The sequence below is a fragment of the Capricornis sumatraensis genome, chromosome 5 (assembly GCF_032405125.1).
Source record: "Capricornis sumatraensis isolate serow.1 chromosome 5, serow.2, whole genome shotgun sequence".
In the NCBI taxonomy this organism is placed as follows: Eukaryota; Metazoa; Chordata; class Mammalia; order Artiodactyla; family Bovidae; genus Capricornis; species Capricornis sumatraensis.
In genome coordinates this window covers 124186108-124213712 of record NC_091073.1, presented here as the reverse complement: position 1 = coordinate 124213712, position 27605 = coordinate 124186108, and the positions used below count along the sequence as shown (strand labels likewise).

Sequence of the window (27605 nt, the reverse complement as noted above, 5' to 3'; positions counted from 1 at the left end):
CAAGTAGGCTGAGCACATATTAGGAATTCCACCACAGCCTGGGGATCTAACTCAGTCTGATATTCCAAGCACACATGGGGCACCCGTTCTGTGCTGCAGGCAGCCGGGGTGCTATGGCACCCAGGAGCCAGGGTACCCTATGCCTACGAGAGCCAGGACGCAGCAAAGAAACATGCTCTAAGTCTGCTTCCAGGAACCCAGGAGGCACGGGCCAGGGTTCAAGCTCCGGAGAGTGCTCCCTGCCACCTTGGTCAGAGACTTCCTGCCGGCAGCATCTTCGACTCCCCTGTCTTTTTTAGCAGGAGGAAGAAGTAAACTTTTACTGAAGTCTAGTCTAGCAGCTTTCAAAGGACACAAAAAGAGGGACACAGGTGACTGCTTCGTTTCTTTGTAGGTATGAGTTAAAAATGCACCTGAGGGTGGGGGCATGTCCCCTCCCCCCAACCAGATCTAGATGGAACAGAAGGACCAGGCAGCCTCGGAGTCATGTGGTTGCGAAGCTTCTATCCCCCTTTGAACAAAATATAAAGTAACAGCATGGCATGTGTTTCTGAAGCAATCTCACTTGCTCCTGATTGCAAAGGCCTGCAGCTTCCCTCACTGAATAAGTAGGTTTCCAGGCTTCTGGCGTGCAGGCTGGCACACCAGGAGCCAGCTAGCTTCCACCAACAGACAAAGCTCAGCCTGGACACTCAGGGACGCAGCAGAGTGGGAGTGGTGACAGGCAGGGTGTCCAGGCAGGAGGGTGGGGAAGGCAACTGAAAAGGGTCTCACCAGCCTGGCCCCTCCTGGGGCCTCGGGACACAGGCAAGCAGGTGCCAGGGCCCCGAGCCACGTGGTCCCAGTCAGGAGAGGCCCAGGAGGGGGAGGCAGGGGTCAGGTCCTGGAGACCAGGGTCCGGAGCGAGGACCCATGGGCATCAGCATAGCCCCGCCAGGGGGCTGCCACGCCTCAGGGCACCAGTGCCAGGGGTCTAGAGACAGGACCACCAGCCCCACGCATCAGACACCCACAGAGGAGCCCCTCTCCCCAGCAGCCCTGAGGACACACAGACCTCCCCCTGCAGGGGGAAGTGGAAAAATTCCTGAAAGAATGGGCGTTCACCCAGGAGAAACAGAGTAACCTTCAACTGACACATTAAGTACCACCCATCCCAACACCAGTTTTGAACAAGAACAGTAAGTCAGGAAGTAAAGAACCTTGTGCTGTGAATTCGCAGTGTGCTACCGTTGCCAGTCTGTGTGATTCAGGTTTTGCTCTCCACGGAGTGAAGACTGTTCTTCAGGCCCTCAGGCCTCGCAAGGTGACCCTCTCCCTTACACAACCCTGGCCCTCAGGCTTCTGCCCAAGCGCCCCCTGCGGTGGAGATGCCTGCCCCACCATCCCCGTCTCTCACTCTCCACCGTGTTTCATTTACACACTCACTTCTCTGGGCCCCTCCTCCCCCCATCTGTCTGCCTCTTGCACTTATCACACTTTTTCTGCACATCAGTCCCCCTTCTCTGGACCACAAAGTCCTATAGAGGGAGACAGTGCGTCTTGCCTGCCCCTGAAGCAGTTAACGTTTACGGCATGGTGTTCACATCCGGCACGGTATTCACATCCGTATAAATGGTCTACAGTCTCGGCAACCCTCTAGGTGAGGGGCAGGTGTCAGCTTTCTCATTTACAAGGGCACTTGGCCCATAGTTCACGGCTTGTCCAGCTTCAAATAGTGAGTAAAAAAAATGTCTGTCAAGTTGGATCCAGAATGGTTACGTTTCCAGATCCCAAGCTGCATAGCACACCCCGAGCCCAGATCCTGTCTCTACTACTGATTCCCGCCCCCCAACCCCAGACAGAAGGACAGACGGTAGGTGATAATGACAAACTGATAGATCGATAGGTGATGGGCGGAGGACAGAAAAACAGATGAAAATTCCCGGCTTCATTTTTCATTCCTAGCGCCTTTCCATTTGCCGAGTAGCAACCAGCTCTTAGGCTCGGCTGCTCCTTGCGAAGTTCTGAGACAGGTGTGGGATGAGGCGGGATCTCAGGCCCGGGCCGCCCCTGCCCAGCGTCCAACTCTGCGGCCCGAGCAGCTGCGGGGAGGGGCGCGGGGTGGGGGGAGAGAATGACCTGCCCAGCTTGACGCGGGTCTCCCCCCATCAGGACGCCCTCCAAGTGCCTTCTGATTTTTCAGTTGCCCCAACCAACCCACTTGTTCTTTCTGCCAACTTCTCGGGGGTCTTTAACAAGGAGGACACAGTAGGTGCAAAGGCCGGGAGCCCGGGTCTCCGACAAGGTGGGTCGCTCCGGAGTCGCTCTCCCCTGGCATCTCCGCTGGGAGCTGGGCCGCACAGGGAGCCCACTCGTGCGCACCCGTCACCCGCGGCTTAGAGGCGGTGGAGGGAGCGAAGGCTGGGGGTCGCCAGGGAGAGGCCAGGGGCGCGGGGAAGGAGGTACAAGCGGCTGGGGGCTGGCGGCCGAAGGGAGTGCGGGGGGCGGGGGGCGGTTGCGGAACGTGGGGCGGAGACCCAGGCGGCGAAGCCAGCGCGAGGGAGGGGAGAGACGGAGAGGCCGGGGCGGGGGGCGCGGGGTGCGGACGGAGTTGGGGGAGGGAGCGGGGGCGGAGCCGGGGCGCCGGGCGCAACCTCGGCGGACCGCCGACCGGAGACGGCTGCCGGGTGCCGCCCGCCGACCTCGGAGCGGGGAGCCGACCCTGGGGCCGCGTCGCTGCGCACGGGCGGCCCGGCCCCTGTCAGCGCCGCGGAGCCGGGATGAGGGCGCCCGCGCTGCTGCCGCCCGCGCTGCTGACCTGCTGCGGCTGGCTGCTCGCCCCGGTGAGTGCCCTCGGACCCGCGCCCTCACGACCCGCCGCGCCGACCCTCCCTGGAGGGAGCGCCCCGGGCGCCCGGCTTTACCGCCGAGGCGCGGAGATCGGAGCTGGTCCCGGCGGCGCGGGGATCGGGGCTGGTCCGGCCCCGGGGGCTCGGGGATCGGGGCTGGTCCTGTGCCGGAGGCGCGGGGATCGGGGCTGGTCCCGTGGCTCGGGGATCGGGGCTGGTCCTCTCCCGGAGGCGCGGGGATCGGGGCTGGTCCCGTGGCTCGGGGATCAGGGCTGATCCGGTCCCGGGGGCGCGGGGATCGGGGCTGGTCCGGTCCCGGGGGCGCGGGGATCGGGGCTGGTCCTCGGGGCTTGGGGATCAGGGCTGGTCCTGTCCCGGGGGCGCGGGGATTGGGGCTGGTCCGGTCCCGGGGGCGCGGGGATCAGGGTTGATCCGGTCCCGGGGGCGCGGAGATCGGGGCTGGTCCCGGGGGTTCCACCCGCCCTCCGAGCTCTCTGGAGGGCACAGGCCTGCCGGGGACTCTGGATCACCGCGCAGAGCGCGAAGAACCGAAGCCCCAGCCTGGCCCGGTGTTAAGACCCGGCTGGGAAGGTGCGGTCGCTCGGTCTGCTCGGCGGTCCCGGGTTTGCTGGGACCGGAACCCAGTGCCTCGCTCGACGCCCTTCGTAGCGGAGCGGGTCCGGGGCCCTGGCGCCCCCTCTGGAGCTGGGGACTGAGCTGCGGTCACCTGCGCAGGCTTCTCCTTTCAGAGGGAAATTGGAGTTTGCCTTATCATTAAATACCTCCCTTTCCACCTGCTAGTACCGGCTAAGCTTCTGGTTTGTTTTAGTGTGTGTCAGGGAGACGTGGTGTGGCTAAACAAAGTTTCCTTTGGAAATAGCCTGCTTTGATTTGTTACCATTATTTAAGAGCACCGGAGGAGGTCATATGCTGGGTGGAAGTTTGTTAACTGAATGCATTTATAGACTATTTAATTCTTCCTCTTATGAGAAGACACGTAAACCGTAAGCCCGGTTTCCGGCTTCCCTCCCGCAGCCTGGAGCCAGTTTGGGTGTGCGCGCGTACGCACTTCACACCGTGGCCAGATCACCGTCTCTATTGACTCGTACCCCCTCTTAAGGTTGCGAAGCCAGGGATGGAGCTATTTAGGGAAATTCGTTCTTGCTGAGGGTGTTTGTTTCCCGTCTGCCCCTAGCCCACCCCTCAGAGAGGCCAACCCCTCCTCAGAGTGAAGGCGAACGATGCCTTCCTCCCTCAGAGGAATGCTGGGGGGATGAGAGCCTGTCTGACCATTTCAGTGCGCGAAAGAGCTGCAGGAGTTGTTAGGCTTAACGCTGCTTTAACTTCTAGGGTATCCCAAAATACGGCATCACTGTGCGTATTTCAAGAATGCCTGGTATTATGATGTCTTTTAGTACCTTATCAAAAATCCATTTTTTAAGTCAATACAATTTTCCTAATTCTGACATTTAAGGTATTGACTTGTTAATGTATGAAAAATACAACCTGGTTGAAACCAGAAGCTTGTACAGTGGTCGTTGCCCCGCGATGAGCCATGGGAGGAAAAAAAAAGACCAAGCTTCACATCTTGTTTTCTTAAGTGAGGGTGAAATCGCTAAGTCGTGTCCGACTCTTTGAGATCCCATGGACTGCAGTCTACCAGGCTTCTCTGTCCATGGGGTTTTCTAGGCAAGGGTACTGGAGTGGGCTACCATTTCCTTCTCCAGGGGATCTTCCTGACCCAGGGATCGAACCCAGGTCTCCTGCATTGCAGGCAGACGCTTTACCCTCTGAGCCACCAGGGAAGCCCAAAGTGAGGGTAAACGTGGCAAAAGCATCCAGCATTAAGTCTCTGCTCCTGTCGCTGCTGCGCACATGCTCAGCTGGGTCCCACTCCTTGTGGCCCTGTGGAGTCTAGACCACCAGGTTCCTCTGTCCATGGGATTTCCCAGGCATTCTCGGGGACCTGGGATGGGAGTGGGTCGCCGCTTCCTCCTTCAGGGGGTCTTCCAAACTCAGGGGTGGGCCCCAAGTCTCCTGCACCTCCTGCCTTGGCAGGCAGACTCTTTACCGCTGAGCCACCTGGGAAGCCCCTTAACACTGCTGGGAAATGTTATTTCTGGTTAGAATTCTACTGACTTATTTCAGTGGTAGGATAACTAAACGTGAGCATATGTGCTAAGTCGCTTCAGTCATGTCTGACTCTTTGCAGCCCTGTGGACTGCAGTCCCGCCAGGCTCTGTCCATGGGGATTCTCCAGGCAAGAATACTGGAGTAGGTTGCCATGCCCTGCTGCAGAGGATCTTCCCGACCCAGAGACCAAACCCGTCTCCTGCACCGCAGGCAGCTTCTCTACTCCTCAGCCACCAGGGAAGCCCAGTTAGATATAGGTAGCCGTAATACATGCAAGAGCGTGATTCTCTCCAGTAACACAAAAGTTTTGTTCAGACATGAGAGTGGGCCACACAGCTCCAGCCTGCCGTGTGAGTACTCATCAGGGGTTGGAGATGGTAATAAAAGAAGAGAATGCTGGACCTTTGTGAAAATAAAGACCAGAGAATATTACCTTCCAAGATTCAAGCGGCATTCAGCCTGTCTTTTGCACACATTGACTCAAGCGGCATTCAGCCTGTCTTTTGCACACACTGACTCAAGCGGCATTCAGCCTGTCTTTCGCACACACTGACTCAAGCGGCATTCGGCCTGTCTTTCGCACACACTGACTCAAGCGGCATTCGGCCTGTCTTTCGCACACACTGACTCAGGCGGCATTCGGCCTGTCTTTTGCACACACTGACAGGCAGTGCTAATCGCATCTTTGGTTCCCGTAATCGAGCCTGGCGAGAAGTCCCCCACTGCCTCCCGGCTGTGACTCTGCTCCAGGCCTCTCCCTGCTCACCCCTCATCTTTTTGAAAAGTTTGTTCATACCAGATTCCAAAGTTCAGTTTTGAATGTGACCTGCAGCCTCTAAAAATAAAGTTATTCTATTAGGGCTTTCCAGTGAATGTGGAGGCTGGCCTTAGATGAAGCACGCTGGCGTCTGGGGTTGTGTGCAGCCATTAAGAATGGGCTGATGAGTAAACATGTATTTACTTTGATTAAATCAAGGGCTATGAAATGGAGGACTCGAATACTGGAAGATTATTGGATTAAAGAGCCTTATTGCTGCCAAATTAGTACTGACAACATACGATGTATCAGGCTAGTTAGTTTGCTTTCCTGCCCAGAAAAAAAATTATATCAAGTTTCTTATTTGTTTACTAATTCTTTTACAAAGTAAATACTGAACCTTTAAAAAAAAATAACCGTGCCAAAATGTGAAGGTTATTGCTTTTAAATGAGTGTTAGTTTGGAAGCAGTTTAGAACTGTGAGATTTAGGGGCTTTTATATAGAGTTTTTGCTTGCCTTTCCTATTACAGTGGAATTGTCCCTTTCTTTTAACCATGACTAGGTGAGCAGTATTCACCCAGAATGCCGATTTCATCTGGAAATTCAGGAGGAAGAAACGAGATGTGCAGAGCTTCTAAGGACTCAAACAGAAAAACACAAAGGTAAGGCAGATAGATGCTTGGTGAGACTCTCCCCGGGATGGACAGGCAGGCTTGCAAGTAGCTTGCACCTCACTCAGAAAACTGGTGTTTACAGTCACTTGTGTCTTTTAAAAAAAAAAAAGTTTGTTTCCACTGTTTTTTTAATGAACTGCTGGCAAAAATCCTATAGCATTGCGGGTAATGGGCAGTGGGGTATGTGTGTTGGGAAGGGCAGAGGGGAAGGGGGTCCTTCACGCAAACCTTTTAACGTAATAGTTTCCGCGGTTTGAGACAATAGCAACAGTTATTAAAATAATCTATGACAGTTGTTACGCTTTGCAAAGGCAACTCTTTTTCCCATGGAAAAACTATTTATCTGATTTCTTGCATTTTAAATCCTTAGTTACATCACAGATGATTTAGATCCAGTTAAAAACAGTGGGAATTTATCAGAAATTAAACAGGAAATTGAGACTTTTGCTTTCTTGAAGAACAGACCAGTTATGAGTACAGTGAGCTTACTGACTATTTCTCCCAGAAGTAAAGCTGGGACGATGAGCTCCCGCCCTGGGTACCGTCTCCTGTTTGTAAACTCTGAAGGTTCTGGGATAACACCCAGATCATAAACAGTGGCAAAAACCTCTTGTCCTTCAGCTTTCTTCTTTTCCTTTGTTCTGTGTTATCATTCTAGTCTATTCAAGAAAAAACTTAAAATCAAAGTACAGCCACGTGTTGAGTCTGGCGCCCTGCAGAGGACCGTGAGTGGGAAGTCCCAGGTGTGGGTGCTGTTCTAGACCGGCTCTTCCCAGTAGAAGCAGGATGCAAGCCTTACGGGCAGCTTGAGTTTTCTAGTGGCCATGTTAAAATAAGGAAAAAGAAACTTAGGACTTTGACAATGGTCTTATTTATCCAAATATATCCAAATCACTATTTTTCCAACTTGTAATCAATGTAAAGTATTGATGAGAGATTTTGCTTTTTTAGTGTATTGTCTTGGAAACCCAATATGCATTTCACACTTGGAATGCATCACAATTTGGATCACACATTTCAGGTATTCACAGGTGGTCTGCAGCCAGAGGGGTTCTAAACCGGTTCTAAAACAGCTCTCCTGGGCCCCTTCCTGTCTCCCTGGACCCTCCCTTTCCTCAGCCAAGAAGACAAGGACTCTGGCCCAGGGGCTCCTTGCAGCCTTTGAGATCTGTGGTTCTGCAGTGCCCACAGCGTTCTGAGAGCCATGTCTTCCCAAAGGTCTGGTCAAGCTCTGTCCGGAGGAATGCAAAACAGGCGGCTCAAACATGAACTCAGGAGGTGTCCTGTAAAACCCACATGTGACCACTAGCCAGCTACTAGGGTCCATGAGGCTGGGTCTTGCCAGTCAGGTCAGCCTCAGGACAAGACAGCTGCCACAGCCACTGAGGCCTGTCCTTTCGGTGAAAATTAAGAGACTTAGGGGAGCTAAACGCTGATAGGAGACGTGCCGAAACCCCAGAAGCATCTAGTCGTGGCAGGGAGCAGGTCCGGCCAGCACAGCGCTCAGTCCAGGCCTCGCTCATGGACAGCGCAGGCGGGTTCCGTCCGCCACATCTGTAGGGGTGACCCTCGGCCTTTGCCCCCGAGGGCCGTCACCGGACCATCAGGTTGCTGGGCTCTGAGGCTGCTCACAGATGGCGTCCACTCCCTGGCGCTGACCGGGGACAGCTGTGAACAGAACCCCTTCTCCACGCGGGGCATCGGCCAGCATTCAGAGGGCAGCCCTCACTGCTGGCAGGCCCCTGCCACAGGCCTGATACAGCAGGCACTCCTGACGTGGGAACAAGGGAGGACGTGACCCCTGACACGGGCAGACTGAATTGGAGTCAGTTTACCCGCACGGATAAAGCCTCTGCCCCAGCCCGCCTCACAGTCACCCGGGGTGGCCCCTCCCACCCCTCGCTGTCCCCTCTGCTTGGGGAACACCAAAACACCGCCTCGGTGTCTCCTCCTTAGCACTCTTCATCCCCCGTGCTCACCAGAAGCGCTTTGCTAACAAGAGGAAGCCGGCCCAGCAGGAGGAAGGGAGCGTTTACTTTCCAGAGAGGGGCTTTGGCCGTGGCTTTCCCTCATGGAGACCCCTCCCAGCTGGCCAGGGCCACTGGGCGTCAGGAGGGGTGCCTGCAGGCCTGTGCCCATGACTCAGCCTGGTGTAAGCGGGCCCAGGAGAGCAGTGTGAGCGCGTCCACTGTGGGGCAGGGGGTATGGTCCTCAGTCGGCTCTCTTTCACAGAGACTCTTCACCTCCGGTTGGCCCAGGTGGACGGAGTGTGGCCTTAAGCAGTGCAAAGGCTTGTCCTTTAATGCTTCTCGTTCCAAAGGCTCGAGTCTGGCCCTGGTCCCTGGCCAACAGCTCACGAGTGTAAGCCGGGGCCGTGCCGCTGGACAGGGTAACATTTTGCCACGGGGCCTTGGGGAATGTCCCTCAGCACCCGCTTGTTGCTGTGAAGAAACGCAGGCACCAAACGTTAGAAAAGCAAACTTTAGGTCCCTGTTGTCCAGTTGCTCAGTCATGTCCGACTCTTTGTGACCCCATGGACTGCAGCACACCAGACCTCCCTGTCCTTCACCGTCTCCTGGAGTTTGCTCAAACTCACGTCCATCGAGTTGGTGAAAATACTCCAATTCTTAAAAGTTTGCAACTAGCACTTTTTAAAAGGTTCTGTGGGAGCAGGCGGAGCTGCTGTGCAGACGCTGCCTGAGCTGCCAGGCTGCTCTGCAGGGACCGCGGGCCAGGCCAGCCCTGCTCAGAGAGCTGCTCGTGGTGCAGAGATGGGCCAGGAGGTTTAAAGCGCTCCTCAGGGCTCAGCCCTCGCAGGCTTTGCTGTCTGGCTCCGCGTTCCTCAGAGTGACCTCACAGGGCCCGCTGGACATGCTGCCAGGGATGTGGATGGCACAGCCTTGGTGCCGGGTGGGTCAGAAAGATGTGGGAGAGTTAGAGGACGGCCCTCCCGTCTGGAGCCGGGGGAAGGTGTCACTCGGTCTTTCTGCAATGACAAGCGTCAGTCCTTCGGTGTTTTCTTGTATCAAAGGCTCTTATTTCACTGTTAGCTCGACAGTAGAAACACCTGCCAGAGCCCTTTCACCCTGACTCACAGGAAGAGCCTGTGGGCAGCGCTCCGCCCCCACAGGAGGGAGGCCGGCCAGGTAGCCTGCCTGGTACCCTCACTTTCTGCAGAGAGAAGCAGCTTGTGTTCTGAATTCCCATCTTTTCCTTGTTGCTCTTTGAAGTGTGTGTGGCTCGAATACCAAGGATATAAATAGCAATGAGTTACCAGAATAGAGAAACTGCAGACGAGGTGAACCAGGAGCTGAGCAGAGGCCTTCTCGCCGAGCAAGATGAGACGGATTCCAGTGCCCACAGTGAACGTCAGGAGACACAGGGTCTGTAGGCGCTGCAAGAAAGCGGCGTGAGACAGCACCTGAAATGGCAAAAAAAAAAACCCTAGTTTTCAATTCTGGTGAGGTAATTTGTGTAAGTCTAACAAGGAATCATTTTTATTACATGTTGGATCTAAAACAAACACAAACCAACCAACACAGAAATCTAGACAAAAGCCGACGTCAGTTCTAAACCTCTTTAACGGATTCACTTTATAAAAAAGAAAAGTTTAGGAGGTGTTTAGAGATATTTAGGGCTTTGTGACTTAATATTGATTCAGCACTAAGACTAACCTAGTCCCACCCTTGAAGCTCAGGCCACGGCCGCCAGGAAATAAGCTCACAGCAGCTCTGTCCTCACCTGCACTGCCAACCACGGTGGGGGCCCTGAGTCACTGCTGCTCTCAGCCTGCGTCCCCGCCTGTGTTCGCGTCACCTGGGACCTTCCCCGCGACTTTGCATCATCTTTGCCCCAATTTGGGAGCAGGATGGGGCAGTTCCACAGTCTGAGCCACGTCATTCATGGCTATGGAGGCTTTGATAACAAGCAGCAGCTTAAACCAGGTCCCCGGGAGGCACTGGACTAGCAAACTTCCCACTGTCTGACTTTTCTAAACAAAGGATACTGGACTGATTTTGATTCACCCGTCGAGAGCCATGGCGGGTTTGGGTTTGCACCCCTTCGAGCTAGCGGGAGGTCCTGGCTCATCCCGGGTGCCTGCAGAGGGCGCAGGCCCTGACAGGTTGGTCATCAGAGGTGACTGCTCCAGCCAGAGCTGGCTGTGGGTGATGTGCTCTCACTCCCGTGGGTGCCCTTTGCCCTCAGCCCCACGAGCTGCGGAGGAAGGCCTGGGGCGGTGTGTCCTTCCTGAGGAGCCCTGAGCTAGGGAACCCAGGAGCCGCGGGAGACGCTGGTGTGCCCGCCTGTCCTTTGCCCCATGAGAGTTGCCCTCTCGTTATGGCGATCAGCCCCGGGGCCACACGCCATCTGCCAAGCTCACTCACCGACGCTCGTCCTCAGGGAGGGTCTGAAGCAAGGCTGTCCGTGCCCCTCCTGAGGCACCCACGCCTGTCCCCAGCTCAGAGGCGGCTCCCCGCAGGGAGGCCATCCGCAGCCTCTGGCAGCGGCTCCCACGTGGGCTGCTGGCCCCTCTGCTGCGCTCTCCGCTGTCCCTGCAGCCACAGGTCCGGTCTGGCACTCCTGGGAGTGGCCAGGTGCACCCTCTGCTGTTCCGGGGCGGGCCCTGTCTGCACACCCCCAGCCTCCTGGCACCAAGGCGTCTGCCATGGGCCATTCCCGTCTGCTGACCCAGAAGCAGACCTGCAGACCCCACCTGGCGGGCAGGTGGAAGGCCCTGAGCGTCCTCCCTCTGGACAAGGGAGGGTGACGTCCACCCAGCAGGCATGGGGCATCCCGGTCTTGATGCTTGAAGGTGCCCTCAGCCACCTCCCCGAAGTGAGGACACAAGAGAGGACCCCCAGTCTCTTGCCCAAGCTGGTGGCAGCACCTGGCTCCCTGGAGCCTGAGCCTAGCACTCTTTTCGTAAAACTGTACCTGGCACCATAGTGAGAGAGGTGTGCTTTAGACCAGGGTTTTCTTCCCTCCCAAGCCTGCTTCAAAGCTGAGGAGCCTCCCCCTGAACCCCCACAGCTGCTCTGTTCATCTGTTGTCTGCACCTCTGCTCAGGCGCCCCCTTGGGATGGAGGACCCTCCCTGGCCACTCAGAGTGACACTGCCCTGCTGGGGTTTGGAGGCAGCATGGGGATTTGGTGAGTCCTTCCTGGCTGGCTGTCCTCACTACAAGCCCGGTTCTCTGAGTGTCCTCAGGGGCCATCGGAGGCCTCTGGGGTTCAGCTGCAGGCAGAGTCCCCACAGTTCGGGTGCTGAACTGGGGCCCAGGGCAGCCCAGACGCCTGCCCTTGCACGCCACCCTGGCTGTGAGCTGTGAGGGGCTCCTGCAGCCCAAGAACTGACCAACAAGTCGCCCCTTCCCCACCCCAGGGAAGGGCTGCTCCCACTTCTCAAGTCATCTGTGACTTCTTACAATTCCTTCCTTCCCTGCGAGGAAAGGACTGAGGCTGGTCTGAGCAGACGCAGAGGGTGAAGCCAGGCTTCCCGGGGGCCCGCTGCCCCGGTGACAAAGACAGCATGCGTCCCCTGCTGTCCCTCTTACCCGCCCTGCGTGAAGCACCAAAGGTCGCCGGGCAGGTAGCAGGCAGGTGGGGGTTCAGGCTTGTTCCCGAGCTTGGAGAGCTGGACAGGCCACTGGAGAGGCCACTTGGCTGGGGACGCCGCCGTGAGGCGAGTGCAGTGAGCTGGTGGAGGGGGGAAGGCAGAGGCGCCTCAAGGCCTGAAGCTGCAGACGGGTGGGGTGAGAAGATCCGACCCCTCCCTGGGGGCAGCGGGGCCCCCGGAGGAGGCTGGGTAGAGCGAGAGGAAGGGACGGGAGGAAGGCTGGAGGCCGCCCGCCAGGTGGGACCGTGCGGGGCCATGGGCCCCGGAGGCCGGAGGAGTGACCGAGGGCCGGCCCGAAGGGTGTGGCCCAGAAGGAGGAAGGCAGGGAGAGAGGGCTCCCGGCTGCGAGGTCAGCAGGATGTGCCCACAGGCAGCGGCCTGGGGACGCATGCGGCGCCCCTGGCTCCGGCCACGCCCCTGGCTCCGGCCACGCCCCTGGCCCCGGCCACGCCCCTGGCTCCGGCCACGCCCCTGGCTCCGGCCACGCCCCTGGCTCCGGCCACGCCCCTGGCCCCGGCCACTCCCGCAGCCAGGAGGGTGGCCCCGCGGGAGGCTGGTCTGGGAGGCTGGTCTGGACGGCCGGGCGTCCAGCCCCGGAGGTCACACTCGGATGAGCAGCTGCCGGCCTATGTGAGGATGTCTTGTCATAACACTGCGAGATGGATGTCCCGGGACCATCCCGGGACAGCGCCCAAGTGCTGCTCGTAAATCCACGGAAGATCGCCCTGGGAGTAACATGGCAGGACTCCCCATGCTCCAGCCCCAGCCCGTCAGCTGAGTCCGGCCTCCCGTGCGATGCGGCTTGACTCTGCCCACCCAGGAGCTTGTGCGGCACCAACAACATCCCAAGGGGTCACTGACGTTAGAGAGAAGGTTGTTGAGGATTTGTACAGAGGACGTTGGGTGAAGGTGCGGCGTCTGCACAAGCTTAGCTCTCCATCAGTTCTGAGCTGACCCGCTGCGGGGCCCCATGGGTCTCCTGACGGTCCTGTCCTGCTGCTGTGGGAGGAGACGCCTGTCTCAGGGGGATTTCCAGTCAGCCCTCAGGCAGGCGTGCCTGCCAGGACGCCCACCACAGGCACCGCATTTGCTCAGCTCAGTGTAGGGGACATTTTGATATTTGGGGTTGACTGGATTCAGCATATTTTTTAAATAGGTTCAAAGTGGACTTCTGTACATTTCTCTTTTTTTCTTTAAAAAAATAGATCGTTTTGTTCAGTTAGCAGCTTTGATTAGTTCTGGGTTTTGAGTCTTTGTTTAGCATTAGTTCAGGTCCCAGAATATGACTCCCAACTATGGAATCCACCTGAACTGAAATGAAACTTTGCCACTTCCATATTTGAAATTCCAAAGGGATTCAATCAAGACACCATCTGGTAGCATTGTCGCCCAAAATGGCATTTCCCAGACCTTGGTTTGTGGTTTGCCTCCAACTTACCAAGATTGCGATCATTGTAACACCCTAATTAGACTGAATATTGGGATATCCAGGAGGTGTCTGAAGAATGAGGTCCCCGTAAAACATTCCTTGTAGCCCTGGAAACGCATTTAGAGCTGGAGCACCGTTGTGGGAGCACCCGGCTTCGCTCCCGTATAGAGTCCAGGCTCCTGCACAGGTGGTCTAGGAAGCAGCGTGGCTCTGGGTCATGGTCCACACCCGCCCGATGGTTTCTGTCTGGGCCCGAAGGCTTGGCCTGCAGTGTGGACTTGGAAGGGCCAGCCCCAAGCTGGTGCCTTTGTTGGCTTGTGAATCTGTGCTGTCCCTGCTTCAGGAAGCCCTGGAGAGAGCCTCCTGGCCCAGTGCCTCCATGAGGCCCTCGGGCAGCCTCAGGACCAGTGACACTCAGTGAATATTTTTTTTTTGGAGACATGAACGCTCATCACTGCAGGTGTGAAGAGTCCGAGGCTGTCGCTGGTCCCAGAGCTGTGCTGAGTCATGAAGAAGGTTCAGTCCATTTGTGGAAAATGAATACTCCATCTCTGCCTGCATGAGCAGAGGTTGTCATCTCACCCTGAGCCTGTTCTGTGAGTGCCTTCCGAGTCCTGATTGCAGCAGCCTGCTCCCAGCACGTGGCTGATTTCACCTGCACTGACATGTCTGAGAAGTGCACCTCCCGACATGGGCTGTTATTTGTTCTGGGGGGCTGTCCCCTCAGAAGGCTCCTTTCCTCTCTGCTTCCACCCTTAGCAAGTACTGTTGTCATCCCTAATGACAGCATTTCTAAAAAGACTTTTGGCTCCATGTCCAGCTGAGGGAATGCATGGAAATAGCGCTCCTTACACCACTGCAAGTATTTTGAGAACAAAGGGTGTAAATATGCATCCTTAGAACAACAGAAGGAGGCCTCCACCTGGGAGAGCTTGGCCGCCACTGTTAGTGTTCGGGATAACTGGGTTCTCTGCAGGGTGTCGGGAAACAGGGCATTCGTAGTTGGACACCTGGACAGGTCACACCGAATATGCCCAAAGGGTGACTCCGAAACTGAGGGAGGGGCTGGCAGGCCGGTGTCTCAGAGCCTCCAGGTCCAGTGCACGGGTCCCCAGGGATCACGTCACCGTCTGCGGGGCTGGGGGTCTGAGCCCAATCAGCATCACATCCACTCCCTCGGTGTGCACTAAGACCGCCGGGCTCAGGGGCTGAAACATGGGGCATTCCGGGACGCTTCCCTGGGGGTACCTTCCACATCTCAGCCTTGCACACCCTGCAGTCAGGAGGCAGACCCTGGGGTCCTTCGTGTGCTGTGTGGCCTGAGAGTCTAGGGTGGGAGTGTTCTGAGAGGTGGTCTCGGCAGGCAGTCAAGGCGAGGCGGCAGTGAGGATGTGGGGAGGTTTCTGCTGGTCGTAACCACAGCCGCCCTGGGAAGGGGCCAGGCTCGACCAGGGCTGAGCCTGGAGCCTCCACGGAGGCCCGCTTAGGCCATGGGCACACAGCAAATTTGCCCAGAGACAGAGGCCCGGAGGATGGCCGCTTCTGGCCGCGCTGTTCTCTGCACCTTGTGAGAGGTGGGATGCTCTGCGCTGCCCCAGCTGCCTGTGTGGCCTCTTTCAAATCCCAGGTGCCCACTGGCCTGGGGAAGCCCTTTGGTCAGAGTTGTCCCGACCCTGGGGGTTTCAAAAGCTGGCCTGGATTTACCTGCAGAAAGTGGCACATCTCGCACTCATCCTGCACCCGGAGCGGGGCCCTCAGGCGGCAGGCAAGCGGGAAGTGGCCTGGTCGGCCATTCGGGTCAGAATAGGGAAGCGGGTTCACAGAGAAGCACAGACCCTTTTATTTGGGTTGGCCAAGAATTTCATTCAAGTTAAAGCTGGCCAGGGGGCACCCGAACAACATTTTGGCCAACCCACTTTAAAAAGGATTTTTCCTAACTTCAGTTGGTGAGACGATCCATCAAGCTTTCAATTATTTACATTGATAGTAGACAGGGGTTGCTGGGAGCTGGAAGCAGATCAGGGGCTCTGAGGGCTAAAATGAAGATAACTCCTTTCTTTAAAACTGTTAAATCAGAGTTTCAGAGCACAGAGGACCACTGGCAAACCTCCTGGGTCAGCACAGCCCCCTGCAGGGGGTGCTGCCAAGCTGTGTCTGCACAGGGCAGCTGCGGTCCTGTTTTAACGAGGGCGGCCTCACCGTCAGCTCAGCCAGCGGTGAGCCTCATGTCAGCCCAGCCGGCGGTGACCACATCTGTGCTGCCGCCCCAGCAGGGTTCGTCTGGCATTTGCTCTTTTCCTTCGGGAATGCAGAGTCCTCACCTTCAAGGAATAAGAATAAGTAAGCTACACGAGAGCGGGCTGCGCTTTCCAGCTCTGAGACTGCTCCCGTGAGAGCACCCCGAGGCCTCTCCTGGAGTACAGCTTCCCTCTGTCCCTGTGCACTCTGCTCCTGGGCTCAGTGGCAGCTGCACGAGGCCTGGGTGCACGGCCTCCCCCACCAGGGACCCTGGCCGCCTCTCTCCAGCCAGGGCCCAGGATCCCATGTTGCCCCAGCTACTCCAGGGCCGGACCTCGCTCTGCAGGCCAAGGGACTGTGGCTTTCCCTACTGTCTTCATGAGCAGTTTTCCAGCAGCGCAGCTGCCCTTTCTGTGTGACTGGACATCCGTGGAATCAGGTGCTGCAGAGGAGGCGCCAGGTGTTCAGCAGCTGTCAGCGCTTCGGCACTTGCTGCGCCGGCTCGTACAGGATGCATTCCATGGACCTGTCCACAGAGCTGTGGGCTCTGACCCTAGAGCGCTTCCGCCTGCACCCCCAGACATTAAGCAGCAGATCAGTCACCTCACAGAGTGTCCCATATTCCGGGTGCGTGTCGGTGTGTCCTTCCAGCCCCTGTGTCTCCTTCCAGCAGCTTGGGCATGAAGGCTTGAGGAGACTCAGGTCAGACCCTCTGGGAAGAGCGGATGCAGGGCACGTGTGTGCTCCGTGGGGTCCCCACACTGGTGATCGATATGTCCCTCAGTATCCCATTATGCTGTCTGGCCACTTAAGTATAAGTGGCCTCCAGATCTCGAACACCAAGTTCTTTTTCCCTGTAGTTGGTTCGTGCGCTTTGGAGCTGCTCGTCTTTCCCAGCCTTCCCCCAATCCTGTTGCTGATTCACACTTGAACCAGTCTGTCTCAGGGTCCAAAATGTCAGCTTTTGAAGTTCTAACCATTCTTTGCACATATCAATTAGCATTCTCTGTAAAGAAGAGCTTTTCCTCATCATTTGGGGAAGAACTGCAGTTTCTTCTAAAAGAACAGGAAACAAGTCCAGTCACGTGGGAGGCACCTACTAAGACTTACTACCTAGAGTTCTGATCAGACAGTCGTGTCATCACTTCATGTGTGTGTCACACGCAAGTGGATGTTGGACTATTCGTAGCCATTAAAAACGCGGCACGCTGCGGAAATAACAGGAAAAAGATGAGATGCATATTGTTGAGATAGCAAAGAAGACACCCACAGGGCATCCTGTTTTTCTGAAAGGAAAGCACGTCACGTCACTGTGCCCGTGGTACATAGAGTGCAGGCTGCTGCATAGCACGTGCAGGATGCTGTGTAGGGTGTGGAAGACGTTCTATAGGGTGTTGTTCAGGATGTTGTATAGGATGTATAGGCTATTCTATAGAGTGTTGTATAGGGTGTTGTATAGGGTGTTGTGTAGGGTGTTCTATAGGGTGTTGTATAGGGTGTGGTGTAGGGTGTTGTCTAGGATGTATAGGGTGTTGTCTAGGATATCGTATAGGGTGTTGTATAAGGTGTTGTGTAGGATGTTGTATAGGGTGTTGTATAGGGTGTTGTGTAGGATGTCGTATAGCATGTATAGGATGTACAGGATATTTAATAGGGTGTTGTATAGGATGTATAGGGTGTTGTGTAGGGTGTTGTCTAGGATATCATATAGGGTGTTGTATAGGGTGTTGTATAGGGTATCGTATAGGGTGTTGTATAGGGTGTTGTGTAGGATGTTGTATAGGATGTATAGGGTGTTGTATAGGATATTGTATAGGGTGTTGTATAGGGTGTTGTATAGGGTGTTGTGTAGGATATTGTATAGCATGTATAGGATGTACAGGATATTTAATAGGGTGTTGTATAGGATGTATAGGGTGTTGTATAGGGTGTTGTATAGGGTGTTGTATAGGGTGTTGGATTGGAGAAGGCAATGGCAACCCACTCCAGTGCTCTTGCCTGGAGAATCCCAGGAACGGGGGAGCCTGGTGGGCTGCCGTCTAAGGGGTCACACAGAGTCGGACACGACTGAAGCAGCTTAGCAGCAGCAGCAGCAGCATAAGGTGTTGTATGGGGTGTTGTGTAGGATTTTGTACAGGATGTTGTATAGGATGTATAGGCTGATGTATAGGATGTTCTCAGGCCCTGAAGAGAGCAAGAACCAGGTACCCATGAGTGGCCAGGAGGAGGCCACTCAGAGGAGTGTTTCCCCAACACCCACAGCATGGAAGCAAAAGGGCAGGACTGTTTGTGGAGCGGGTGTCTTTGGGGAGAGTCCTTGGAACACCCTGTAATTTCTGCCCCACTGTGGAGGGAAGGGAGGCCCCCCAGTCCCAGGGGACGCAGGGATGAGAGGTGACTGGCAGCCACCCCACTGCAGCTGGCAGGGAGGTCTGCTGGGTCTGTAACTGTCCTCTGCCGGGGAGGACAGCCCCCAGAGCAGAGTCCAGAAGGGGTCAGTGCCAGCGTTTGGGGTGAGGAGCCTCTGGGCTGTGGGAAGTGGAGGTGCTGGATTCTAAGGGGAGCCCAGAAAACCACCACCAACAGATCGGCCCCAGGCTGCCCTTGGCCCCCCATGCTGGGCCACTGGCCTGAAATAAGCTGGGGTCTGGGAGGTGCGTTCACTAGGAACCAGGCTGCACCTTGGAGCAGGGGCCACAGGAGCCGTTCCACCCCTGGCACGACATGCCGTCAGCCAGGGACTAACTGGAGCAGGCACGGGCTCCCAGCACCGTGCACATCTCCCCACACCTGGACTGAGGCCCATGCAAACTTACACCCAGCGCATGTGCAGCGCTTGTAGTTTAAGATCGCACACCTGGAAGGTCTTGTAGGATTGTAAGGGCATCTCCATGAATGGCTGAGACGTTCCAAGTGGACAGAGGCTGGTGTCGCGGGAAGTGGCCTGCAGCCCATGGGCCTTAAGACTCCTGAGACTCACTAGGTGTGGACCCCCAGGTATGAGGCAGAGTGCCTCCAGGGGTCGGCAGGTCCTCCTGGCTCTGACGTCCTTGGGTCCTCTTAGTGAGCCCCAGCTGGCCCTGCCCCACAGTCCTTGTTCTCCAGGCAGAGCCCCGGCACTGACTGTCAAAGGCTCACGAGGAGAATGGCAGGCACGGTAAGGAATCGTGGCAGTCATTCTCAGCCTGCTTTGTTCCCGCTGGGAGAGTCTAGTAGTTAGTGTGGCCTGAATCACCCAGACCGGAACTCAGGGGACGAGAGGGCCCCGACATCAGAGCCGTCCTGCAGCACCGACCAGCCAGCTGGTCTCCTGTCCTCAGCCCAGCAGTGGGCTTGTGGCCCTCACACGGGTGGCCCCACAGGAGTGCCAGGGTTGGGGGCCCTGGGGGCCACTCGCCACCCAGGAGGCCCAGGCTGGTCAGTGATACTCCATCTGGCCCAGGCCAAGACCACCGGCCCGGCGCTGCCACTGACGGCCAGGGCAAAAGCAGCCTCACTGAGCTGGGCGCCCACTGGGTGTCTACCCTGCCCCACCCCTCACAGGTCATGCGGAGGCGCTGCAGGTGGGGCTGGGGGTCCCCGCCACATCACTCAGTCCAGTCACTTAGTTGTGTCTGAATCTCTATGACACCAGGAACCACAGCACGCCAGGCCTCCCTGTCCATCACCATCTACCGAAGCTTGCTCAAACTCATATCTATTGAGTCGGTGATGCCATCCAACCATCTCATCCTTTGTGGTTCCCTTCTCTTCCTGCCTTCAATCTTTCCCAACATCAGAGTCTTTTCACATGAGTCAGTTCTTCCCATCAGGTGGCCAAAGCATTGGGGTTTCAGCTTCAGCATCAGTCCTTCCAATGAATATTCAGGACTGATCTCCTTTAGGATGGACTGGTTGGATCTCCTTGCAGTCCAAGGGACTCTCGAGAGTCTTCTCCAACACCACAGCTCAAAAGCATCCGTTCTTTGGTGCTTGTCACCTCCAGTGAGGACATGGCCTTCAGGGGTCAGGGCGGTGGTGGCCGGGTGGGGCTCTGGCCCCGCCCTCCCTGTGTGCACCCGTGAGCAGGAAATGCAGTGCCCGCGTAAGCTCTGCCCAGAGAAACTGCAGGGCCTGGGTAGTGAGACTCACGTGGTTTTCTGGAAGCAATGTTTATGTCATTGAAACAATGAGAAAATAAATCCAGGAGTCAAAACACCACCAGTACCCCCATCTGTGGTAGTGTGACTTGCCCGGAGCTAGCTCGGAGAGAAAGTTGGTTTTGAGGAACAAGGGGATTAGGGTTCTCTCCATGATGGTGGGTACCCCTGCTTAAGACTCCCGTCTGGAGGGTGAATTGCCGCTGTCCCCGTGGAGCTCCAGCATATCTGGAGGCCCGTGTTCCAATCGTAGCCCATCCCGCACTCTCCATCAGTGCCTCCTGTGTATTCTGTATGAGATGCTGCGGAGTTTCGGGCATGTCTGGAGGCTGCACCCTGCATCAGGTCAGTTTTCCTGAACCGCTTGGGCTAGGAGATCATTTCAGGGCACTAAACTGCCCTCCCAAGAGGAGCTTAAGAAGCCCAGCACCAGTGTCCGCGGGCTCCTATGCTTTCTTTTCTGGTGACCCTGGTGGGAAGCTCTTTGCTCAAGGCTCCCTGTCACCTCCTCCCTGCAACCGCTGGGACCACTTTGCCGAGCTTACAATGTATCGTCACCGCCCACATCTGCTACTCAACCAACGGCTTAGTTAAACAGTATGTAAGCTGACAGGTACCAAAAGGCACTTGTTTCTGGGAAAACCAGTTTGTGTGCTTTGGAAAAACTAGGAAAGTGAGTTGCTAAGCAGCCACAGAGTTAGAGGTGAGAATGATGGCTGGGAATGTCTGGAAATCTGGTTTTGCGAAACAAAGTTTCGCTGGGCTCCAGTCTCCATGGGGTTCTCCAGGCAAGGGCACTGCAGGGGTCACCACTCCCTCCTCCAGGGCATCTGCTGGGGTCAAGCCCACATCCCTCACGGCTCCTGCATTGGCGGGCGGGCTCTTTACCAGCAACACCACCTGGGAAGCCCCGTATCTCTCAACAACTAGCATCAGGCTTTGCAGCAGAACAAGACAAGCTTCTCTCGGGAGGAACACCGGGTGGTCCCCAACTGCAGTTCTCAGAGTGACTCCGCCCGTCTCAGGTGGCCTGGTTGGTTGGGGCCTCCCCTGGGCGCTGCTCCAGCAGGTGGCCTAAGCAGAGCTTCCAGACACTTGGCAGGCTGGGGGAGGCTGGAGTTCCCAGAGTTCAGAATTCACACTCAATGTGATTCCAAATTTAGTCGGCCCGATCCCCGGGTCCTGGGGTCCAGGGCCCTGCAGGGCAGTGCCCACTTCCCTTCTGCAGGCTCTTCTGTGCCCCCTTTGCTCCGCCTGAGTCTTTAAAACACACGTGCTGTCTGTCTTCAGTTTTATGAGCTCCAGGAACTGCCCTTTCTGATTTCTCGACTGTCATTTTCATGAGGTTTGGAAGGTGGAGAGAGAAGCTCACATGTTCCCCGTTATCCGTGGCTTGTGCTCAGACTCACTGCACAGGTAAACCCCCCACCACTGCCCCCTGCTCACCCACACACCCCCAGGCCCGCAGGCCACACTGTCCACCCGACTGGGAGAGTGTTTCTACTGACATCTTTGTCCTGATGACTTATTCTAATTAATTTTTCAGAAAGCAACATTTTCTTTAAATATGTAAGCTACTGTAGTATAAATTTATGTACTCAATCTTTGGTATGTAATTCAGTTTGTAGGATGAGTGTATTTTCATTTTGGGGCTTCCCTGGTGGCTTAGATGGTAAAGAATTGCCCCGCAATGCAGGAGATCTGGGGTCGATCCCTGGGTCAAGGAGATCCCCTGAGGAAGGAAGTGGCTTTTATGGACTCTGACTTCAAGGACAATTTGCAGATTTAAATATCTGATAAGATTTAGTTGATTGCAGCAGTCAAGATGATATATTGGTGATGAAATTTAGGCTACCTTCATGGAGTTATCTAATAACTTAATTAGCACAACATCAAAGCCTAAATCATTTTTCGGATCTCTTATTTTGCATGATAACCACCCCATGAGGGGTGGTATTCTTGCCTGGAGAATCTCACGAACAGACGAGCCTGGTGCGAATAGTCCATCGAGTTACAAAGAATCGGACAGGACTGAGTGACTAAGCACACATATTTTCGTTTTCTTTGTAAAAGCCTTTAGAAAGATATTTTCAACTTTTCTGCAAAATCTGGTTTGGAGCCAACTTTTCATTATCTGTTTTCATAGAAGTAAAACATTCCTGTGGTCAAACCAAAACTATATCCCGGTTATCGTACAGGTCTGGATGGCATGTCAGACAGCAGAAATGTTGCTTCTTTGTTTTAACTGAAGCCAGCACACTGTTCCTCCAATACTGAAGTTTACCTGAAATGTAAAACTGTAGAGGTCACAAAACATAGTAGAAACACCTTGAACTTGTAGTAAAAAATCCCTGGGTTCAAGGATTCATTATCTGTTTGTTTCACGTTGAGAGGTCGTGGCACTGTTTGAACCTCAGTGCTCGTTGTTGGTGAGATGCTTAATGCAATGCTTGTATGAATTACCCTCACGGGGTGGTTATTACGCAAAATAAGAGATCTGAAAAATGTTTTAGGCTTTACCGTTGTGCTAATTAAGTTATTAGATAACTCCATGAAGGTAGCCTAAAATTCATCACCAATAATCATCTTGACTGCTGCAATCAACTAAATCTTATCAGATATTTAAAGCTGCAAATTGCCCTTGAAGTCAGAGTCCATAAAAGCACAAAGGTGAGTGCCTCGGGGGACCCTCACCTCCGAGACTTACACAGATACCGGTGGTGCCCGCTGCGTCACAGGGGCAAGCACACCATCAGGAAGAAGCACCGATTCTGCTGAAATTCAAACGTGCACAGAGCATGCTGGGTGCCTCAGATTCGTCCCTTCACACTCACTCATTTCTGCAGAGCTGATCACAGTGAACCCGTGCAAAGCATGTTCTCAATAATATCCTGGGCGAGTCTGTTTCACAGGAGAGTGATTTGCAGTCTAATCATCTAATTGATGGGCTCTCTATTTGCAAAGCTTCAGAGCAGACCTGGCCCCACCGCTCTGGGTGCCACACGCGCAGCCGGAGGGAGCTGCCTGAGGTGGGCAGCGGGCCTCGCTCACTCCTGTCTCCCCTGCAGCCTGCAGCGGCATCTGGGACAACATTACTTGCTGGCGCCCCGCAGATGTCGGCGAGACCGTCACGGTGCCCTGTCCAAAATTGTTCAGCAATTTTTACAGCAAACCAGGTACTGTTCTGCTGTGTCATTTTTGAGCTTTTCGGGAGTTTTGGTCGGAGGGATCAACTTCTCCATGGAGGCACAAGAAGCAGGGCGTCGGTGTCCACGACCGGGTGGGTCAGGGAGCAGCTGTGCTGACCTGGCCTTAGAGCTTGGGAGGACAGAATGCCTGCTGCCAGGCCGTCCACCCACAGCACACGCAGAGGGCTCGGACGGGAGACCCCGAGCAGGAGTACAGGTGTCCAGTGCAGACGAGGGGCCGCAGGCACCAGGCAGGGGGAGAACAGGGACACTTGCCTCACCCGGGCACCCGTGGCCCTCAGAGCATGTCCTCCAGGGTGTCCCTTGCTGGCCTGGGACACACTCTCTCCCTCACAGCAAACGTCTCCCTCCTGGACCAACTCTGGGTTCTCAGCCCCTGAACACCTGCAGGAGGCGCTCATGGGGCCAAGGGCTGCCTCTTCCCGGGGCTTGCTCTGCACACAGACCGTGAAAACCCGGTTATTTGACAAATACACCTGTTTCTTATTTTTTTTTAAAGTTGTAGGTGGGAAATTGTGGGGGGGGGGGTGGTCGGGTGGGTCTCTCCAGACATTGGTGCACGTTGTCATAGCAACTATGCCAGTGGGCCATGGGGCCTGCAGAAGGTCCCCCCAAGCAGGGCTAGGATGCGGGTGGGAACGGGCCGCAGAAGACTCTGCCTCTGGGTGGGGAGCTGGGCTGGGTGTCGCTCCGAGGCAGGTCTTTGAAAGGAGCGGTGTCAAACCTCCAGTTGCAGGAGGGCCAGGTTCAAGGACTCTGAGATCTGTTCTGATGAATGGACGAAGGCCCTCAGGGGTTCTCCCCCGTGGGGGAAGGTGCTGCACTCTGCATCCAGCAGCAAGAGGGCCCAGCCCTGCGTTCTGCCTGCTTCTCTCTAGAAGCCGCAGGGCTGGTCTTCAGAGGGCTGCAGGGCTCGTCATGACCTGCCCCGACTCGAGCCTGAACGTGACCCGGGATGGGAGCTCTTCCCGGGGGCTGGTGCCTCGTGGAGCCCGCCACAGTTCCAGCCTCGCCCCCGAGTCAGGACCCTCCGGAGCAGGGTCGGAGCCCAGCGGTCAGTGCTCAGAACCAGGCACTGTGACTATGGCCCTACGGGACAGTCACGCTCAGCCATGCACTGAGCAGCAAGGAGAAGAGTGGGGAAAACGCTAGTCTCTCAGTCGTGTCTGAGTCCTTGAGACCCTAAGGACTGTCGTGACCCCCGGGCTCCTCTGTCCATGGGATTCTCCAAGCAAGAATGCTGGAGCGGGCTGCCATGCCCTCCTCCGGGGGATCATCCCCACTCAGGGACCGAACCTGTGTCTCTTGCACAGCAAGGCCATGCCCTCCGAGCCATGAAGGGTGTGCAGTCAGCTTTGGGGGTGCTGGGGGGTGCCTGTCACCACTGTGCTGAGAACCCCCCATGAACCGCAACTCAGGACGGCCGGAATAGGGAGTGGCCTGGAGATACGAGGGCCCTGCGGCAGGGGGAGGTCCCACAGCGAGTGACGCCCCTGGAGAGCAAGGTTCTCACAGACCCGGGTGGGGAGACCCTCTAACTGTGCGCCTGCCCCGCCCACTGCCCCGCCCACTGCCTCGCCCCCTCACTCTCTGCCCCGCCCCTCGCGGCCCCGCCCCTCGCGGCCCCGCCCACTGCTCCGCCCCTCCACTTTGCCCCGCCCCCTCGCCGCCCCGCCCCCTGGCCTTCCAGACCTCAGGGTACAGTCCCAAAGGCAGGTGGGCCGCAAGCGTGCTGTGCACTTGAGGAGTTGACTGCCCAGTCCTGAAACGGGCCGCTTGCTCTAGGCTGTGGGTCACCGGTGGGCCACCTTCGTTAAGCGTCAGGTTTCTCGTCCACAGCAAGGGGTCGTCGCAGGGCCTCCTCGTGAGACGTCAGGGTTGCATGAGTTACAAAGAGCCCCGCGCGCTGCTCCGCCAGCGCTCTTCTCTGTTCCCGACTCCAGCCGGCAGGACAGGGTGATCGGGGTCTGGCTGCAGACCCTTCTCACTTGACAGGATACACCCCGTTTACTTCCACTCTGCTCTGTTAACTTCATCCCACGTGACCACCATCACGTGCCCGTGCTTTGTCGGAGAACCTGCTCCCTCCAGCCACTGAGGCACCCCGAAATGCAAGACAACTGCCCAGGTTCCAGGGGTCAGGAGGCCCTGAACAGCGGGCACCCTGGTCCAGGCCCTGACCCTCACCGGCCCGAGGGATAGACAGGCCCCGAGGCGCGGGTGCAGGCCATGGACACTCAGATCAGATCCATGGCGCTCACTTTCCAGGAAATATAAGCAAGAACTGCACCAGTGACGGGTGGTCAGAGACATTCCCGGATTTCATGGACGCGTGTGGCTACAGCGACCCTGAGGACGAGAGCAAGGTAAGCACCTTGTTCGCTACTCCTGGCCTTGTTCACATCTCCTTCCACTTCCGGTCAAATCCAGCCAGGGCCCTATTTCAGCTCAGCTGCCTGAGCTTAGGAATCGTGACAGTTCTGTAAGGTTGGGGTAGGGAGGCCTCGTCAGCCTGCTGCGTCTGGAAAGTGACCCCAGAGTGGCGGCGCTTGCTGAGCCCAGCTGTAATGGGTGTCCTTTCTGCTGTGAGGGTTTCTCGTTCCCTTGGAGATGTCGCCACAATACAGGCTCTCAAGAAGCTGTGAAGCGGGTTTCTTAGCCTTGAGCCAGCTCCAGGGACGGGACCAAGCTTGGAGCATCTTTGCAAATATAGAGCCAGTGTGCCTGGCCGGCGCTGCCTCGGCTCAGCGCCTGCTGGTGACGCTCTCAGGCTGGGCCCAGACTTGGCCCGGGGCCGGTGAGGGGCGAGAAGAGCCTCTCCTCCAGGAACAACTGCAGCTCCGCTGAAGCCTGCCCTGGGCCTTCTGTAAACTCCCCAGCGCCGGCACGCTCACCCAGCCGTGGCCGTGATGGGGGTTATTTTGTTTACCACCAGAAACCAGCCCACTGTCTCCCCTCAGGCCCTGTCACTAGGGCCATGACCTTGTGTGGACAGGGAAGAACCTTAGGAGCCCCAGGTTGGGCCTCGTTCAGACGTCTGCTCCCTGCCAGCTTCGGGTGTTCGGTTCAGTCGCTCAGTCATGTCCGACTCTTTGCGACCCCTTGGACTGCAGCACACCAGGCCTCCCTGTCCATCACAAACTCCCGGAGTTCACTCAAACTCACGTCTATCAAGTCAGTGATGCCATCCAACCATCTCCTCTGTCGTCCCCTTCTCCTGCTGCCTTCAATCTTTACCAGCATCAGGGTCTTTTCAAGTAAGTCAGTTCTTCACATCAGGTGGCCAGAGTATTGGAGTTTCAGTTTCAGCACCAGTCCTTCCAATGAATATTCAGGGTTGATTTCCTTTAGGATGAACTGGTTGGATCTCCTTGCAGTCCAAGAGGCTCTGAAAAGTCTTCTCCAACACCACAGCTCAAAAGCATCAATTCTGTGGTGCTCAGCTCTCTTTACGTTCCAACTCTCACATCTATATGTGACTACTAGAAAAACCATAGCTTTGACTAGATGGACCTTTGTAGGTAATGTCTCTGCTTTTTAACATGCTATCAAGGTTGGTCATAGCTTTTCCTCCAAGGAGCAAGTATCTTTTAATTTCATGGCTGCAGTCACCATCTACAGCAATTTCGGAGCCCAAGAAAATAAAGTCTGTCACTGTTTTCATTGTTTCCCCTTCTGTTTGCCATGAAGTGATGGGACCAGTTGCCACGATCTTAGTTTTTTGAATGTTGAGTTTTAAGCCAGCATTTTCACTCTCCTCTTTCACTTTCATCAAGAGGCTCTTTAATTCTTCTTCACTTTCTGCCATAAGGATGGTGTCATCCGACGTTATTGGTATTTCTCCTGGCAATTTTGATTCCAGCCTGTGGTTCCTCCAGCTCAGCTTTTCTCATGATGTACTCTGCATAGAAGTTAAATAAGCAGGGTGACAATATACAGCCTTGACGCACTCCTTTTCCTATTTGGAACCAGTCTGTTGTTCCATGACCAGTTCTAACTGTTGCTTCTTGACCTGCATACAAATTTCTCAGGAGGCAGGTCAGGTGCTCTGATAGTCCCATCTCCTTCAGAATTTTCCACAGTCTGTTGTGAGCCACACAGTCCACCCACTGGGTGTGGGGCTCATTCAAAGAGCCTGGGGGCTGCCTGCCGCCCAAGCAGGAGCCCAGAGAACCTTGGCAGAAGCCTGTCTGTGGGGCTGATGCCCCCTCTCCCGCCAGCCCCTCGTGTCAGTCCCCAGGTGAGACCTGCAGGAACACTGCTGCCGTCATTTTCCTGGATGACCGAGGGGCTTCCTTTGCGCTCTTCACCGGGGTCTGTAATTTAAAGCCAGTTCCTCTCCTGTAGGATCAGGAAACCCTGGAGAAGAAGCACCTTTTTTTGCGTGTACCCCTCCAGCTGGAAGGTCAGCCTGGTGAGCCGTGATTGGCGGTCGGGGAGGGTGACTGGGGTGCGGCTGGGCGTCCGAGCTCTGTGCGCCTCGCTGACAGGTGTGGGGTTCTACTGCGTGCGCCGGCCGCGGGGGCTCACAGCCCCTCACATCCACCTTGGGGAGGCCCCGAGCCTACTCCTCCACCATGG

At 56.0% G+C, this 27605-nt stretch overlaps 1 protein-coding gene across 1 annotated transcript in view; it reads left to right on the top strand.

Annotated features, from left to right (window-relative positions):
* The first annotated feature begins 2739 nt into the window (after positions 1–2739).
* The window catches only part of VIPR2 (vasoactive intestinal peptide receptor 2), a 67578-nt gene continuing 42712 nt past the window's right edge, over positions 2740–27605 (top strand). Inside the window, exons 1-4 of the mRNA XM_068972637.1 lie at positions 2740–2822; positions 6282–6381; positions 22884–22991; positions 25293–25390. Coding sequence (XP_068828738.1) covers positions 2760–2822; positions 6282–6381; positions 22884–22991; positions 25293–25390 — 369 coding nt within the window. The 5' untranslated portion in view covers positions 2740–2759. The remainder of the gene's footprint in view (positions 2823–6281; positions 6382–22883; positions 22992–25292; positions 25391–27605) is intronic.